General features: G+C 32.9%; 2 protein-coding genes across 16 annotated transcripts in view; one reads left to right on the top strand and one right to left on the bottom strand.

Annotated features, from left to right (window-relative positions):
- The first annotated feature begins 1,249 nt into the window (after positions 1–1,249).
- On the top strand, positions 1,250–15,555 carry LOC128180016 (glutamate-rich protein 6-like). 9 transcript variants are annotated; one of them, XM_052847782.1, is made up of 18 exons: positions 1,250–1,305; positions 1,560–1,767; positions 2,136–2,268; positions 2,613–2,767; positions 3,906–3,953; positions 4,305–4,429; positions 5,017–5,103; positions 6,247–6,608; positions 7,021–7,094; positions 8,150–8,209; positions 9,584–9,619; positions 10,541–10,726; positions 11,342–11,499; positions 11,747–11,823; positions 12,090–12,242; positions 12,689–12,917; positions 13,267–13,346; positions 13,447–15,555. In XM_052847782.1, the coding sequence occupies exons 2-18, from the start codon at positions 1,590–1,592 to the stop codon at positions 13,634–13,636; spliced, it is 2,331 nt and encodes a 776-aa protein (XP_052703742.1). In that variant the 5' UTR covers positions 1,250–1,305; positions 1,560–1,589; the 3' UTR covers positions 13,637–15,555. The 9 variants fall into 9 exon arrangements, with proteins under 9 accessions (XP_052703742.1, XP_052703741.1, XP_052703743.1 ...); XM_052847781.1 differs by lacking the exon at positions 3,906–3,953 and adding an exon at positions 3,345–3,404; XM_052847783.1 differs by lacking the exon at positions 3,906–3,953.
- The window catches only part of LOC128180013 (centrosomal protein of 63 kDa-like), a 16,565-nt gene continuing 13,336 nt past the window's right edge, over positions 15,246–18,474 (bottom strand). For all 7 annotated transcript variants that reach the window (XM_052847780.1, XM_052847774.1, XM_052847775.1 and 4 more), the window contains 4 exons: positions 17,529–17,671; positions 17,085–17,245; positions 16,601–16,782; positions 15,246–16,385 (listed from right to left, as the gene is read on the bottom strand). In XM_052847780.1, the coding sequence (XP_052703740.1) occupies positions 16,236–16,385; positions 16,601–16,782; positions 17,085–17,245; positions 17,529–17,671 (636 nt within the window). In that variant the 3' untranslated portion in view covers positions 15,246–16,235. The remainder of the gene's footprint in view (positions 16,386–16,600; positions 16,783–17,084; positions 17,246–17,528; positions 17,672–18,474) is intronic.

Here is an 18,474-nt window from a genome sequence, read left to right as displayed (position 1 = left end):
TATGATTTACTAGCTAACAAATTTACAAAAAAAAAGTTCTATGTTGCACTTTTGAAAAGTCATTCATTTCGCAAGTTTGACCGATAAATTACATTTTAAAAAAACTGATCTCTTTATGGTTTTCATGAACTTAATTGGATCTTTAATCAAAAGTAAATGGAGTTTTTATTTTACTTTTTGATCCATGTTTGACGCTCTATATCAACGTGTACTACTGTGCATTAAATTAGGATCAATCTGCTTAATGACGAAATGAACTTGTATAGAAACTTCAGATCAGATTTTGTTGTAGTATTAGTATGTAATATGATAAATACATTTTTAAAATTTTCATTAATGCAGGTATCAAAGAAATTTTTCGACCAATCAGATGCGCCAATATTTCATAAAACGAATAAATATTAAATGATACTGATATATATTAACTAGGAATAATTCATATCCAAGATTCTCATACATAATTTTTGCTCGCCGATTAGTTGACTAGTTTAAATGGGGATCGTAAGAATACTCCAGAGCACACCGTTTCTACCCATCACAGGCACCCAGCATCAGGCGTGGGTGGGCTACCTCCCTCACTTTTTTCGCAGTAGACTCTTTTCTTAACTTGACTTATTAAAAAAAAAAGGAAATGTCATGGGTGCCCCCTACCCTCCACTTTTTGTGGGAGCATGTAATATATGACTGCTAATAAGGGATTTTAATTGAATTGAAGTTACAATGAAAAGGATTTGCCTTCATGATTTTGAGAATTCACCCTCCCCCCTCTTTTTATTGCTTGTCAAGATTTTTCGATTGAAGATAATACATACTCGAATGTATCCTTTCCTTATTTCTATTTCCTTAATATTTCTTAATATAACAATTAAAACAATTTAAAATTTGATTGTTGTATCTTTCACTTTCAAGCTTACATGCAATCATTTGAATGATACACACATGTACACTCCTAAAAGAAAATGAAATTAGTTAATTTCAAGTGGTGTACATGCACTAGATCAAAGAAAAATCTTAAATAATAAACGTTCCGTTTATGAATTTATGATCAGCAGCGAAAATTAAAATTAATTTCTTAAAAGATCCATGCATGCTTCCATTGAATAATTTTGTTTAGTCAGGAAAGCTTTTTGGATTACTTGTAAAAAAAAAAATGTGTAGTGTAGCAAGTGCACCCTTTTAAAGCGAGTTTTAATGGAACGATTTAATAAATTTCAGGTAGCCAATAATTTTTGTCTATTTCTGTCATGTGATCGTCGTTATCAACCACTTTGTAAACTAAGATGGAGGACAAGGGGGAATGATATGGTAAATAAACCTCGTTTCACACCTTTTAAATTGCTTATAAAAACAAAACATAACAAAATAACGTTACAGATATAAATATAACATTATTAAAAGCGAGATGAGAAAATTATACGACCGAAATTATAATTGCAACAATCCCATGCTTGTAAATTACTTAATTTTTGATTGCTGAACGACATGAATCACCGTTTCACAACTATTAAATGACACCACGTTATCATGAAAATGACAAATGAATTTGAAACTTTATGTAGACATTCTGGGATTGGTACACATGAAATAGCATGGAGATTTTATCGGATGACAACGCTTCCGAATCCCGCTTCCCCCTGAAGAAACCTCTTCCTCCGATAGGCGGCGGCGGGGATAACGAGGAAATTGAACTCCCGAACTCTGACTCAGAAACCGAGGACGAACAAATCAACTCCAAAGACGAGGATGAACGGTCCACTGCTTCAAATGGCAAGTTTGTCGGTCGTTTATGATGTCACAGTACATCAAACGCAATGACGTCACAATGTAGAGTTTAACGTGACACTACCATTGTGATGTCATAATTTTTGGTAAAAATGAAAGGCCTTGAACAAATTCCTTGTAATGTTAGAAAGACGTTTGCTTAAAAAGTTAAAAATTCCAGCTAGTGGTAGAGAATATATAAAACTTGAAAGTCCGCCTTGGATTTACTATGGTATACTAAGTAAAGGTGTGTAAACTTAGGGCTATTACCTGCATAAGGATCCATTATATATTTGTGTAAAAGCTAGAATAAAATTCTGGCTTTTCCCTTTTTAGTTAGTTTAACATTTTGTTTTTTTTTATCTACTACACAGCCTCTTCAACAGCCAGACAGAAACAAGGAAGTGGAAAATCTAGACCAGCTGTGCTAAGAGGGTTCCGTAGGGAGGCTCCATCAGAACCTGAGTCAGGGACCGAAAAAAGTTCTGGAGACGGAACACCTACTGGGTAATTATCATTGCATTATAATCTAATGTTTTTCATCAATATTCATCACAATCCAATATTCAGGCATTTTCTTAATGACTTTATCCACTAAGTATTCTGTAATTGGAAGTGACAAATTAACAATTTTCATTTTAAGTAAAACCATGATGATCAAATTTATCTTAAAACTATATACACGTATTCTTGAATCTGAAATCTTCTAAATTCATGCAAATTGATGCCAGTTGATATAAGGTTAATAAAACACAATAAATGTAATTTTTATGATTATAAACACAAAACAATTGAAAGTACAATATGTTTTTATTGAACTTTACATTTATTGATTTTTTTAATATAAACAGAAGAAAGTCTAGATCCAGAAAGACAGAGGTTATGAAAAAGAAAACTTATGATGGCCGTGAAGTCACTTTTATCACAGAAAATACTCAGACTGACTGGGATTGGTTAGAAGAGGCGGAAAAGTCTGGAAAGGCTCGTCTTCTGGGGCCGAGAGATAGTAAGTCGAAAAAACTAATTGGATTTCCAACACTCTTAGGTCAAGGCTTTTAACACTGGGAATATAGACTTTACATCTCTCTTTTTAGTAATTATTGAAGAAATGGAACATTGATTTTTATTCATATGAACTCATTGCATGTGTCTGCATTCTCTAAAATAAAATAAGTAAAGATAGGCATCATGCAGTCACATTATCTCTTTTAAATAGAAAAGTTTTCAAATATAACCACATGTACTTGGATAAGACATTTTATATGCGTTTTCAGAAAGAAATATATATTATATACAAAAACTAGTAAATAAGTCATGCTGGATTTTTTTATTTCAGTTTTTTATTTAAAAGAAGCTATAAATCTATCAAAGAAACATATGTAACATACTGTATACAGGGTTATTTTCATCCCATGTAATTTTCGCCCTTTTACAATTGCAAACAGAGATATTATTTGTAATGTGAAGTTTGTCCAGTCTTAAATTCGCCCTCTGACAACAGGGCGAAAGGGGCGAAAATAAAACGGAGGGAAATATTTCCCTGTATACAGTATTAATTTTCATTGACTGGAACAATGTTACAGAGAAGGATAATAAACAAAAGAAAGACTCTTGTTCCACTCCGACTAAATCCGACTCCAAAGGTTTATTTTTGATCACATCAAATTGTGAAGTGACAAAGTCACACAGAATAATCATGCAAACACAAGTGATCATAATAATGCACTCTGCATGAACTTCAAAGTTTTTAAAAAATACATTTAATTACGTCAGATCTATGGTATTTTTTAATCAAAAGGAGGAGTTAAATAAATACATGTACATGTATTTGGTTTGTAAAAAAGCAAGTTCTTGTTACACATAATTTCAGGAAAAAAAATGAAGTAAATCTTTCTTAAGTTATGCTAAGTTTATTCATGTGATAGATTTAATGACAATTCTGGTGGTATGAATGTAAATAGATTAGCATGTAAATGATATAAGTTTATTTGTTATAAAACACTGATAGCTGAGTACACAAAATAATGGTGTGTGGTGAACTTTTGAAGCCATTGAATGATTGTACCTTTTGTGGGGTGGATCTAATTTACACTGGTGTGTTGTGTAGTAGGAGCACTTTTCCCTCACTTCTTCACATCTTTCAGGTTTGCAATCTCTGCACGAAGAAGATGACCTCCTCTCTCCTAAGTCAGGTAAACCTGTAACAAGTCTCAACTTTTCTACTCTCCCAAACCATTGCAAAGAGCTCTGCCATTCATCACTTACAACACATATTTGATGTGATATTTTTTCTAACAACATTCAGTAACTGCCTTGAAGAGATAATGAAAATAATTTTAAACAATCAAAGATTTCTTACCTTGTTTTGAATTAAATTATTCTTGTCTAAATTAATTACCAAGGAAAAACAAAATTCCCAAAGATTCCTTTAATAGTTGTCCCTGCCTAATGAGAAGAATTTAATACAATAAAACTTTATCTAATACACAAGGGAGGAAACTGACATTGAACGCTTGAATTCAATATCTTTATGTCCTGTGCAGGTAAAAAAGAGGATTCTAAAACTGACATCCCCGTTGTTCAGGAAGAGCCCTCTGGCCCCTCCCCCTATCCAATCAATGACGAGTTTGGTGTTCCTATGCTGGAGCTGAGCAGTGACTCCGATACGGTAAGAATTCACACAGTTTCGGTAATTTCATGCTCTTTAAGATAAACAAAATTTATTTAAGAAATGAAATGAAGTAAAAACTATCAAAGTTTTACAAAAATTAACTGAATTTGAACAGTTTGCTATTTATAACATTCAAGTCATTGTCATTGGGACATAGGCAAATTAGTTTTTACATGAATGTGTAAAAAGCGTAGTCTATGATTTGATATTTTTACCAATCAAATACTGAAGCAAGTTGCAATCAGAAATTGTATTTTGTAATTTGTAAACCGATAAAAGATTCTTGTATACCAGAATGGTATGAGAACAAGTAAGAAGTACATCGTGTATGAAAAATGATTCATTTTATCTGATTTTGATACAAATGCAGAAAACACAAATTGGAGTGAGGACTAAAAAACGCTTATTGATAAATAAACATTTTAAAATTCATGCGATATTTCGAAGTCTTTTGTAAATGTAGATTACTTTTAACATGTACAATTATAAGTTCAACTCCAAGAAGGTCCCAGGAGTATTTGATGTTTTAAGAAAAGTCAAATATGAAAAGCAAATATGAAATGAGTATTATTGTTGTGATAAAGAGTTCAGATGAAGAGGAATATACAGGGAGGAAAGTGCAGGATGATCGCACTTTCATGCCTAGCATCGGTCCACCGCAAATCCTGCAGGTAACATGGTTGTGGCTTGCCTAGAGCTTTAGTGTTTCAGGGTGTGGCATTATTAGAGTAGAGATTAATAACCCTAATAGTCAGAGGTGTTGGTGTTTCTGTTAACTAAACAACTTGTTAACCGGTACATGTACTAACATTGCAGCTACTGTTTTGGATCGAGATTCATAGAAACATTTAACAACAAACCTTCAGCTCATAAAATACTAATTATCGAACTGACTGTAAAAATAAACGGCATGCTAACGAATTAAGATAGATATACCGGTAATTGATAAAATTAATTTAATTACTGCATTACACAAAATGAAAAAAAAAGCTTTTTGTGTATATGTGACGATTTTTTTTACTAACATGCTTCAAATCAATCTTTAAATTTGTTTTTAAATTTATTTAGTATACATTTTCGTTTCTGAATACATGTTTTTTCTGAAAATGCTTTTAATTTAATGCAAATGCAAACTCCATTTACAAATGTTCTTGTACCTTGCACGAGGCAAAAGATGTCGTACCTGTAAATCAATATGCACAACTGCAATGTGATATATAACAAAACATGTCTTGTATTCCAGAATCTTAATTAACAATACTGTTGTGACCTTTCATATCTTGCTTTAGACATTCAGTAGAAAGGTAGGCTTTGTTTGAACTTTGCTAGAGGTCATACTGTCTTTTTTAACAGCTATGAGTTCATGAGGACAGGTAAACTATTTCTAATGCTGGCACAAATTTGCAATATCAAATTTTTTATACCACATTGAATTTTATGTTGGGGACAATTTATTTTCCTTTGACATTTTTGTTTTCATTTGCTATTTATGATTTAGAAAAATAATTATTCTTTTATCTTAGATTTATAAAAAGCATGGCATATTGCATGCTTAAATTTTCAATTTGGAGTTCTTGGGTAGCATAAATCTGGCACGTTTGTCTATAATATGATATCATCATGGTTTTATCTAGAAATCACATATCAAATATTAAGTTTTAAATAGAAAATGTCTTTTTTAATATATACTTTTACCGTTATTTTGTGCAAACATATTACATGTATGGTATATTCACGTTTTTATATACATGTAAAAGTATATATTTATTGCAATTTTTGTGCGTTGTCAGTTCATATTTGTATATATTTATTAGTACAACAGAGAGTCAGAAAAGAAGGAAATCGAGGTCAGTGAGCCATCTGAGCGTGCTCAAGATGAAGACGAAGCAGAAACAGACGAGCAGGGTCGCATTCACGGTATGTTTGGGGGCACATGCGAGTTCTGCGGCCATGCTGTCCAGCCATGGCCGACTCTTGAGCAGCAGCAGACGGTCCCTCCGGATCAGCTGTACTGCTGTAATGAGTACCGTGAGTTTGTGGAGTACACCACTGAACAGGCCCAGGCGATGGAGACTCAGCACCTGAACGCAACCAAGAAAATCAGCATCTCCAGCCATCCGCACTACGGAAGCTCCAAGGAGGATAGGAAGGTGGCTAAAGAAAGAGCCCTGCAGAGGTAACTTGGAGAAACATGGTAGGAAAAGTGTGACTTCTCCCAACTGAAGGCATTACTGACTTACAACAAGATCAAGTTTTTGTACTGATACTTGTGTTAATTTGTATAGTTACAAGTCACTGATCAGCAACATTGAGTAGGCTTCTTGTCAAAGTATTGAATTAATTTGCCTGTAACAATAAAATACCAAAACTTGATATGAAAAGAGAAAATTAAAGACATTTGGTTTGATTTATCTGTTATTAAAACTAACTGAAACTTTGTGAAAACTCATGTGTTATATATATAGAGAGAGAGGTAAAGACTTGAGAAAATATGCCTTTACTTATACAGAAGCAAACTATCTTACATGTATTATTTTCTTGTTTGGATGAAATGATTAAATTAATGTACTGGTAAATGTTTTTTGTAGGATGAGAGAAAAAGAAATGCAGAGGAAACAACAAGAGGCTTCTGGGTTCCAGCAACAGTCCAATTTCTATTCTTGTAAGTTAAACACCCCCCTTACCACCACATTATTTATAGAAGCTGCTTGTTGCTCTACATTGAAGCAATGTACTTATGGTATATATAGGGCTACTGAACATTTGTTGTTTTTACCTGTAACTTGTATTTATGGGTTTATTTGGACCCCCCTTTTTATTCCTTTCACTTTGATTAACAGTGAAAATATCCTTTCTAATGATTTTAACATCCATCTTTATATTAATAAATATTTTCAGCTCTTATTTTACTTTTTTTAAATTTATTCCATAAACCAGTTTTATTAATTGCTTACTGTGTTAATTTTTCTAAACTTTGATCATATAACCATTGGAGAATCAAACTTTTGGGAAGTTCTGTAGTTTGTATACATTACTGTAATAATCTTTAAATTTACTAATTAATATAAAATTATAAAATGACAATTCACAAAAGTTTGGTTTCCATACAAATTTTTGATCATCTGAGGCTACAAATAATGTGAACAAATGTAAACAAATGTAATTATTATACTTTCATGTTAAATACTGAAATCTGATTGGTTAAGAAGCAGTTGATAATCCGTTCTATTACCCTCAGCATTAGCAACACTCTTAGCAACGGGTAACACAACGAATTGTTACATGCGCGTAAATCATGCGCGTACGGTTCGCCGTAGAATTCATGTCATTTCTATATAAAAGTAGTAAAAAATTCTCTAAAATTAAGACATTCAGTATAATAAAATAAATAGTGCCTGTTTGGGAGGATAACAGTTGAAGTTGACACCCCTCGAAAACCATTGCCAACCTCCGTTTCGCGTCGGTTGACAATGGTTTTCTCGGGGTGTCAATTTCAACTGTTACCCTCCCAAACAGGCACTATTTATATAATATGAAAAAAATGTAAATCATTATTTCCCAAGTCATTGTGATGAAATGGCCTAAATATTTATCACATACAGCATTAAGTTCAATATGGATGCATACCTGGTGCAGTTATATTCATTATTTTTGGCCTCAGAAATGGCACAGATTTCAATGATTGTATAACCTGGCGTTATTTTGTGTGTGGTTTAGCTGTTAGACCAAATTTTCGAAGACAAGGCCTGAATGCACAGAATATGTACAAAGATCTGGGTAGGTGCCTCTCAAATGACCCTTATGACCTTTACCCTAATTCCAATCACGAAGAAAAAAAATAGCACCAAACTGAATAGAGTCATTCAGCATGCTTCAGTCCTTGTACATGTACATTGAATTTTCAGGCCGCATATCAGAGCTCTTTCATACTAATACTTGTTTACTTATGCAGAATGATACTACCTATTCAAATTCTATACTATGTCTATTCAAAATTTATAATCACTTTGACTTAACTGTCAAATCATTCATTACTGTGGTTTCATTAATATTCAAGGGTATCAATTTTCGTGGATAAAGTGAAATCACAGTTTCAAGGATACGTAAATCCGTGGCCAATGACCCTATCAATACAAAATGTGAATAGAAATTGTACTTCATTGAACACTTAATTTGGTGGATCAACTTTATTACGAAATCCACGAAAATTAGAATTCAATGAATATTGATGAAACCACAGTATAACTGGAGAACATTCAATATTAATGTAATTCATACTAACAAATCTTTCAATATACATGTATTCTTATATTTCTTTATCATCTCTTTTTCTCTTTTCTTGATGAATTCATGTCTTTCTTTTTTCATCTCTCTGCCTGTCTTTGGCTCTCTGTCTTTCTGCCTGTTTTGACATTCCCAGCATTTAGAAGTCGCCAAAAATACCAATGGGATGCATTCCACAATGTCTATGGGGATATAGGTATGCTAGTAAATAGAAAACTTCAATCAACGTGTAGTTCATACTAGCAACTAATCAATACATGTACCGTACTTTTAGGCATTTAACTTTCAATAAATCATCTATTGAGTATATATGTAATAACAGCTCAATACTAGTAGCCTACAACTGATGTTTTTACAGTATGTCAACCCATATACATGTACATATATTGAATTGTACACATATTGATACAAATATGGACGATAAACAATTATATGCGTGACATTATCATAGAAAATTCATTCCCTTTAATATGACATTGCAAGATCATGCTTTTTTTCAGAACTTCAGAAATACGTGTAGAGCATTTTTATCATTAATTTTGCAGAATCCCCCAAACTGACTTGAAGTGGGTATTTTACAAAGTGCATGATATTGTATAATACATAATTTCTAACCGTTGACTCATCAACAATTTACCAAACTTTACATTTATCATTTCCATCAATGCTTTAATGAAACCTGATGTGAGTTCAACAGAGCAAGCGCTTGTGAGCACTCGCCAAAATTTGTGTTGCGGGTATAGGGAATTTTGGCAACGCTTACGAGCGCTCGCTCTGTTGAACACGCCTCTACATTGCAAGTCATACAAAAAATTATTCTCTTAGGATTGTATTTTATATCATAATATAATTTTTTGACACTTACAGACAGCCAATCCCCACCGCCGCCTTTACCGAACATAGGTTCTTGGTCATTTTGATATTATCTATTTAGCTTGACAAAGATATATTACCCCTAATCCTCACAGTACCGTAGCAACTTACCCCAGTGTTTGATGTGTGTGATAAACTATGAAATGTACAGAGTTCTTCCCTTTAAGAATGCTTCTTTTTTTTTGCTGACAAGCTTGGTAAGGGAGCTTGCAGACATTAAGCTAGCTAGTAAAAATGTATGGAAAAGGGTTACTAAATTCAAATGTGTGTTAGCTTGTTAAAGAGCAGTGCAATTTCAGCGTTATTTCCCTTTAGATGTGTGTGTGTGTGTGTGATTTTATTAGATGATTATATATTCATTGTAGAAAACACAATATTCTACACATACGCCTAACATAGATTTAGTGTGTCACAAAGTTTCATCAAAGGAACACAAGAGTTGCTTGATGAGAAGAGAGAGTTTATCATTAAGAAAGTTGTAGCGTTATAGTCTTGTCCTGTGTTGGCACGGAACAACTGGATTATTCCCCCTTGCGTGTCTCTGTCCTTTGTTGCTTAAACGGAAATATTGTGAAATGTGAAGTTAACAATTTGTCTAGATACAACTTGGAAAAAAATGTAAGATTGTAATTCACCATTTTCAAAGAGCAGATCATAAATGTTAAAAGTTTTACATTAATATTCTGCTGAAAAGGATTTAATTTTACTTAGCAAAATGCTTTTAAATACTCGTATAACCAGATTCCACTGCCCCTTGCTTATCAGAAAGAGCTAGGAATAATATTGTAATTGATCAACATAAATACTCTTAATTCAAATTTCAATTTTCAAGTCGAATAATAAATAAAGGCAAAATAATAATTTAATTTTTTGAGTAACAAAGTCTGTAATATACAAAGTTTAAAAGAAATTCATTAGAAACATTGCATGTGATTTATTTGTCTACTACAGATGAAACTTTTGATTCACCTGGTAAAACTCCCACCAAATCTGGGTTAAGCTTCCATAAATCTAGGTCCACAAGCAGTTTTATTCTGTCGGCACCTCATTCTGGTGCTAGCCGACAGGCGGAAAAGTCGGAAAAAATACTGACCTACGCAGAACTCCGAAATCCCGAAAGTCGGTCAGGGCTGGCAGGTAGAATAAGCTCAGTGGAGCGGAGGAGTGGCTATATTATACTTGTTGTCTATATATATATGGATAGTTCTTACTTGTAGAGCTAATTCTTTACAATTACAAAACAGCTGTATCTTGAGTCTAATGGACGGAATATGTTGTTACAAAGTACTTAAAACTTACTCATGAATTGGCTTGAATCTATATACTGGTATGTACATGTGTCAGGAGGATGTATATCAAGGAACAACATGGGATTGTGCTCACATATTACATGTAGTTGTCAATAATACACGTCATTGAAAGCATTAAACCAAATGCTTATAAGGTGTGCTAAGTTATACATATAGCTTTACACATATCTTAACACACAGCGTGTGTCACGCACCCTAGCATGAATTAATATCCATGTATCATTTAATGGTTACTGGTAGATTGCATGTGATGAATGTCTCATAGTACATATACCAGAACACATTTGTATAATTATAAGATACAGTCAAAGGTTTGTTTTGTTCAGATCAATCATACATTGCTTTATATTTCATTTATGTTTAAGTTGATTTGCTGTGCTCTTTTGTCAGATACATGTAATTATATTCTCTCTCTAAAACCATATTGTCTGTGACCTTGTAGTTGCCCAGAAGATGAAAACAATAAACTACCAGCTCTCCTCCCAGAAATGTCTGGAGGAGGGATGGACAGTCAGGCCCCCCAGTCCCCTCACTGCAGACGAAGGGGACGACGCCTTCATACCGGAGCCCCTCAACATTGACCTCATCAGGAGCGGAAGGGTAAGAATTGGGGCAGAGATTTATTGTAGCTTACATGTTCCAGTTTGTAATGCTTGTGTCAAATTGTGAAATTATAAAAATGAAAACACTGAAATTTTGTTAGAATGTCGCATAGTTCACAGCTGTATAAAAATGAACATATGCAAGGAATGCTTCTCGGGATTTTATAAGAATCTACTGTACAGTATTGCTATATTATTTTGGGGGTGAAAATGAAAACATTTTTTATACTTGTCATTTTTTTCAGCTGGGATTGGTGGAGAAGTTTTATGAAAGTGGACAGAAGTTCCTGACTATGTTCCCAGATGGAACAGGAAATATATTGTATCCTTTTCTTTACATGAATTATTCTGTCATCTAGCTTGCTGTTGAAAGTTTTAATATAAATTTACAACAGAATTACATGTACATCTATTCTAAATGATAAGTATATGCTTAATATGCATGTCAATTAAAATCTGTACATACAATTCTCTTTAATACTTTTATAATTCATTGCAAGTAAAGTGTAAAGTAAAAAGCCTACCAAAAATAGTGTTGAAATTAAATTCTTCAGTACAGGTTTTAAATCTTTCCTTTACTGCTTCAAGTTACCCATCAGGTAGTCTGGCCATTGCTATCAGCTCTGTACAGATAGGACAGTTTAATTATGTGGTACACGCAGAGATGGAGAAGTCCAGTGTACTGGCAGTGTTTGAACCCAACGGATACGCTTCTTGTTATCACCCTAATGGAGTAGTCAGGTAACTCATAACATCAGTCATTTATAAAAGATAGTTATTTTATCTATCACCAATTTTTGTGCTTTAAGAAAAAAAATGTTGCTACATGAGATTTCTTTTTCATGGCTCATTTATAACTATTAATTCATTTTGATTAGTGTTTAAAAAATGAAATTATGAAATTTCATCCCTAATGAATATTTATGCTGTTTATATAGAAGTCTAATTTTATTGAACCTGGTAGATAGACTGGGAGTTTAAAAATAAAAGCTGTAGTTTTCAAGGCATAGTTATAAAATTATCTCATTTGTGAAATAACGAGAAAACTTATTAAAAAATGTTATATAACAGTATGTACAATTACTTGATAAGACATGCAATTCTAAAAGCTCCATGCATTTGTATTGCCATTGCAACTCATTTATTTTCAATTTTAAGATAAATTATAAAACTCTTGGCTCTTACAGACTGTGCATGGACCAGTTGGGAGGGATTGAGCTGGACGACTCTGGAGCCAAGAGGAGGAAGTGGTTATGGAAGGATCAGGTCACTCATGTACACGCCCCTCCATTCCAACCAATCCACTTCAGTCTGAATCAATACATCGGGGTCAGGATCCTCTCCCAGGAGAGAATGGTCCTGGACTTCAGTTGTGGAGACAGAGGAAAGAGATTCAATGTGGGGTCAAGGCTCAAGGTGGGACTTGATGGATTTACATACTGTGGAATCATCATTGTTCATGGGGGACCAATGTTCATGGCTTTCGTGGGTAAACCTTACCTACGAATTTATATCCCCACGAACCTATACACAATCATTTGTTTAATATTTATTTAAGTTATCCATATTACACTACCAACGAAATTATGTTCCCACGAACCAGAAAATTTTTCGCTACCCATGAACTTTGCCCCCACAAATAAAAATGATTCCACAGTATATTGATTGATATAGATATCCTTAATAAATGTTTGAATATGAGTAGAAATAGGATGAACTGGTACTAACTAAATGTATGAAGTTTTACCATGTATTATGTTTGCAGCTAAACCATGTTGAAAAGATTCCACCAAAAGAAATTGATGAAAACCATTTGTATTTGGAGGAGCAGAAAATCAGAGTAGAGTAAGTTGAAGACTATGCTGCAAGCTTAATTTCATTTATTGAACCGGTAAATATAGTATGAAAGATAATTAATTAAAAAATCAATATCTATTTCTTTAAGGAAAATGCTTGACAAAGTAGCCACATTGTTGAAATTTCCCAAGTCTCCCAAGATAGACAAAATATTACCTCCCCTTCATGTGACCTCAAAAGCCCTGAAGACTGAACGCCTGAGGCAAGAGAGAGCCAATCAGATAGCATCACAAGAAGCAAAGAAGACCAAGCAGGCTCCAATCCCTGCCCTTAGTTAAAGGCTGTGCATTTCATTGTATTCCATATCTGTGTTCATTTGTGTTATAAATGGATTGTAAGGATATAAGTTTTGGAATTGAAGAAGTGATTTTATCTCTGTATATCAAGTCTGGTGGAATAAGTGTTTTGTGTAGAACATATTTTTATATTCTTTGCAAGTTTGAATGGCAATATAGTTATATGTATACATTGGTACTTATACATAGACTGAAGCACACACGCTGCCAAATCTTGCTGCTTTTATGTACTCTGCAGCAATTAATTGTAGTTTTTTTCTTCAAATTAGTCAGCCTATAGTTCACTGTGCTTTTGTGCTGTTCACGTTTTACGCTTGTACATGTAGCTCAACATAGATTTCGTCTCCTAGTCACATATGCTTTTTTTGTCTTTTTTCTTCAATCCGTGATCATACATCAATAGATATTTTTTTCCGATATTTTGCACATTTTGTTTGTACACATCTGTATATGGATGTAGTTCTCCTCTGTGATATTGACATATATTTATGGTTTGTTATTTGTTACCCTTCATATCTATTGTTCCCGTTTTATTTTTTTTTTTGGTCTGAAAGGCTTCCGGAAAGATGGTGTGAATGGTCTTTGAATACTAGTATGTCTACTCCCTTTGTTGTTGTTAAAAATACAGGTCACATATCATTCTACACATAGTAGGGATTTGGTATTTGTCACAATGATTATTATTTTAATACATGTACTTTACATCAATAAATGGCTGATTTAGGATTCATGTATTACACTATGCACATACCTACTGCTGAACACCTTGCATTATCTTTGTGGAATATACTGCTGAATTAGTTTTACGTAGACAAATATATTTTTGGATAAATACATTTATGGAGCTGATCAAATATTACACACCGTATTATATTGCTAATGCTGGTTGTGCTTTATTATGTCTGGAGAATGTTTATAAATTCTTAGTACAAGTTATTGAAAAGAGCTTATTCTTTTTATGGATATATATTTAGTTTATTTGGTTAAGAAGTGTTTTTTTGCATATCAAAATTTAATGTATAAACATGATTAAAGTCGTTGAAATCCTTTTTTGTCTTTTTCATGTTATTACTGTAATAAGCAAGCTGTACAGATCATGGTCTTTGCGTACCGGTACACTGATCATGATTTTCATAGTTTTGTCCAATTTTAGCACATATCAGCATTTATAGTGTATAAGAACATTGTCACAACTGGCTTCAATTATGTTCTTAGTCCTAGAGCACAGACCATAAAAAATCCAGTCATTCTTGCTTCTCTTTATATCTCTTGTGTATTATCTATTATGGAGTAAGTCATTAGACTTATTACTAATGGGTAACAGCAAATTTTGATAAGATTTCAATGAATTATGCTCATAAAGTGATAATATGCATGGGGTATTAAATTTAATAAGGCTATCTTTCAGAACTTGGAAATGGCCATTTGAGAGAGCTAGTACTACTGATATGTAGAAGAAGACAACATTTACAAAATCACAGATCTATCTTGCTAATATCATCACATGTTGGCATCATGGAAAAAAAAAAAGAAGAATAATTGCACACAAGTAATTTGAAACAAAATTAATCAAAAAAACAAACCACAAATGATCAGTTTAAAAAAAAATAATTTATTTACAATATAATCTTGAAGTATAGAACATTTCATTATATTGATGGAAGTTAAAACTGTCTAACTTTTACTTCTGAGGGTGCTCTAAAATTCATTGAAGTTTCATGCTGAAGATACAAGTTGGTATCTATCCCTCAAGTGGCAGCAGAAAAAGTTCTATAAATCACTGGTACATGCAGTTATAACAAGACGTGTAATACAGGAACATGTAATAGTGTTTGTTTAACATGTGCGATAAAAACGTCAACAAAAGAAATAACAATGTGCAGTAGTGCAAGAAACAAGTACATGTAGAAAAAAAAACAATATCAGGGATTCAAATTAAATACAGTGTATATAATGTAATGATAAATACCATTACAGTGTCATCATTTTCATAAGTTAGAATATACTCTTATGTATTTAGCAATATAAAGCCTATTAGATATGAAATTTGATTGACAGACTGAATAATGATAATTGAAAATGTACTTTTTATATTAATACATACTTCATTTGACAACTATCAGAAAAAAATTCAATTTCATAATCTCACTTTACACAACATTAGTACATCATATAATTAAATAAATAATTGTTATGTAAAATCAATACAATGTACAAACTTGTACAACCCTCTGCAAATATCACAGTCCTATTGTGTGCGTATACAAACGTTAACACATCCAATGATAATGTTCTTATAAACAAGGAGAATCGGTAGTCACTTTCAGCTTGTCTCATTTGCTGTAATATCAAAGGACACATTTTCAGCTAAATGAGTGCTCATGCTGAACAAAAACTGCATTCTATTCACACCTGAGACATTAAGTCCTCAGCTCCTCAGATACCTTTTGATAGCATATCTAAATTGCACATTGTACGATTTATATATCACAGAAATTTCTTGCTTGGCTGCAGAAAATCACCCTGTTCTCATCAAGTGGACTGAACACAGGAATAAGTTACATCACAAGGGGACTTGGCATCATCTCTTGACGTTATATTTACGCAGTGTTGCTTCTGTTCCTATTTTCAGCTGTTCTATGTGCGAGTCTATGAGTCTTTCTAGTTCTCTAGCTCTCTGATTTTCTGCAGCTAAAAATCTTTCTGATACAGAATTTCTCGAGTGCGAGTCCTGAAAGATGTATTCATAAATACATATAACAATCACAAACATGATGAATCCAAACTCAGTTTCTCTTGAATTTAAGATGCGTTATCAACCTAAACCAACTTAATTACTAGCTTAATTTGGGCATTTTTTCTTAATCACACAAAGAATATAGATCGATTCAAATGGATTGAGCAAATATGATTGCAGTTTATGAAAAATGCAAACAGATCTGTTACCTCTACATTATTATACTCCTCATGAATTCCGTAGTCATTGACACTCTCCGAGATAGACATGGCCTGACTACTGAGGACTGTCTCAAAACTGTTGTCTGCTTCATGATGAACTTCTCCATCCCCATTAGCCCTCGTTCCTCCAATCTCAACATCGTAATGGTCCATTCCATTCACTGGCTGGCCTGGAACAGCAAGCAAGAACATATAAAACCATTCAAAATACAGATACATGTATATGTATCTAAATTAAAGGCAATATCTTTGGTAGGATAAGTTTCCACTTTCTTTTGACATTGAAGTCCTCCACAATACCTTAAACCAACTTTTATTTGTGACATCTTTATTTTGTTATTGACTTGGGATAATATGATTCATGGCGACAATCTGTCACAATATCAGGTCTATACCTAATGTGCTCATGAATTACAACATTAGAACTCTTCTTGACTACTGTTAAACATACACGCCATAATTCCCAACGTACTGTAGTTGCTGTTCCTCTCCATGTCGAGCTGCTCCTCGAGGCGCGTCTTCTGACTGCGTAAGTAGCTGATCTCCTCCTCGTACCGCTGGACCGTGGAGTCCAGTCTCTCCTGTAGGGCATGAAACTTACGCTGGGACTCCTCCCCCGCCCTCTGGAGCCTCCTGAAAGACAAAATCATCATACTGTGATTACTGTGTACAAATTTTATTTCTTTGGGTTTTATTTGGCATATTTTCTTTTCAATATTTAAATTTGCAAATATGTCTCATTTATGAACTTGGTTGGTATGTAACAATGTTTGTTATAAAAAAATTCTTGCTGACACTAAGTAATGATTGGAAATCTACAATGAATTGACATCTGGTATAAGACCTGAATTAAATAATGCGCAGAGTTTGGCACATACATATGTACATGTACAATCTACTTTACTGACACACTGACCTATCGTCTTTGGACTTCATATTCTGGGCGGACATTTCTGAGTCTCTGAGAGCCAGTCGTAATTGTTCTTCAAATTTCTCCTCCATTTCATTCATTTCCTCTCGCAGACATGACAGGTCGTCTCGCAACTGACGGTTCTCTTGCTGTAATTTTATCAGAGTACATGTACTATTAAATATTATGGGAAAAAAGTATGAAATATCTTTACTTTCAACAAAATATGCAACCATTTTCACAAATTAAAACATTTAATGTTCATTTGATATCATTAAATCAATTATCTTGCAAATATTTGTAATAATATTCAAAAAATTATTATTATAGCTATATAGTGCATCTGTATGACAGATAAGTTTCTGATCAGCTGAAAGCAAAACAAACTAGTATTCATCAAAATACAAGGAATAGCTTCAAATTCAGATTTTGATTGATTTTCAAGAGTTTACAAAGAGTTTACCATTACTGTTACCGGTTAATGTAATAACTCTTAGTCATCTCACAAATTAAAAAAAGAGAGAAAAATATAGCCATCAACTCTGATATTTGTGAGTAACTTAATGAGTAACACTGGACACTGATTTTTTATTTTAAATCTTAGATGGCATTAAATTTCAACAATTTTTTAATCTTGCTGATATTATAAATTATGAAATAAACAATTTATATAATTTAATTAACAAATTAATTTAGCATAAATTATAATTCATAATATTCTGAATAAATTAAGTGTATTCTTTTCAGCAATCAATTTCAATTCGAAATAATCTAAAATAAAAAAAAAAAAACAACAACAAAAAATGTATTGAAAATGAAAATGATATGAAAATAAAAGTAAAAAGAGATCAATGAAAAATAAAAATAAAGAAAAATACTACTACCGGGTATTACAAAAAATGAAATAAAAATAACTTTTAAATTAATGAAATAAGCTATAAACTCCTATAGG

Source organism: Crassostrea angulata, chromosome 4 (assembly GCF_025612915.1).
Source record: "Crassostrea angulata isolate pt1a10 chromosome 4, ASM2561291v2, whole genome shotgun sequence".
In the NCBI taxonomy this organism is placed as follows: Eukaryota; Metazoa; Mollusca; class Bivalvia; order Ostreida; family Ostreidae; genus Magallana; species Magallana angulata.
This window is presented reverse-complemented; position numbering and strand designations above follow the sequence as displayed.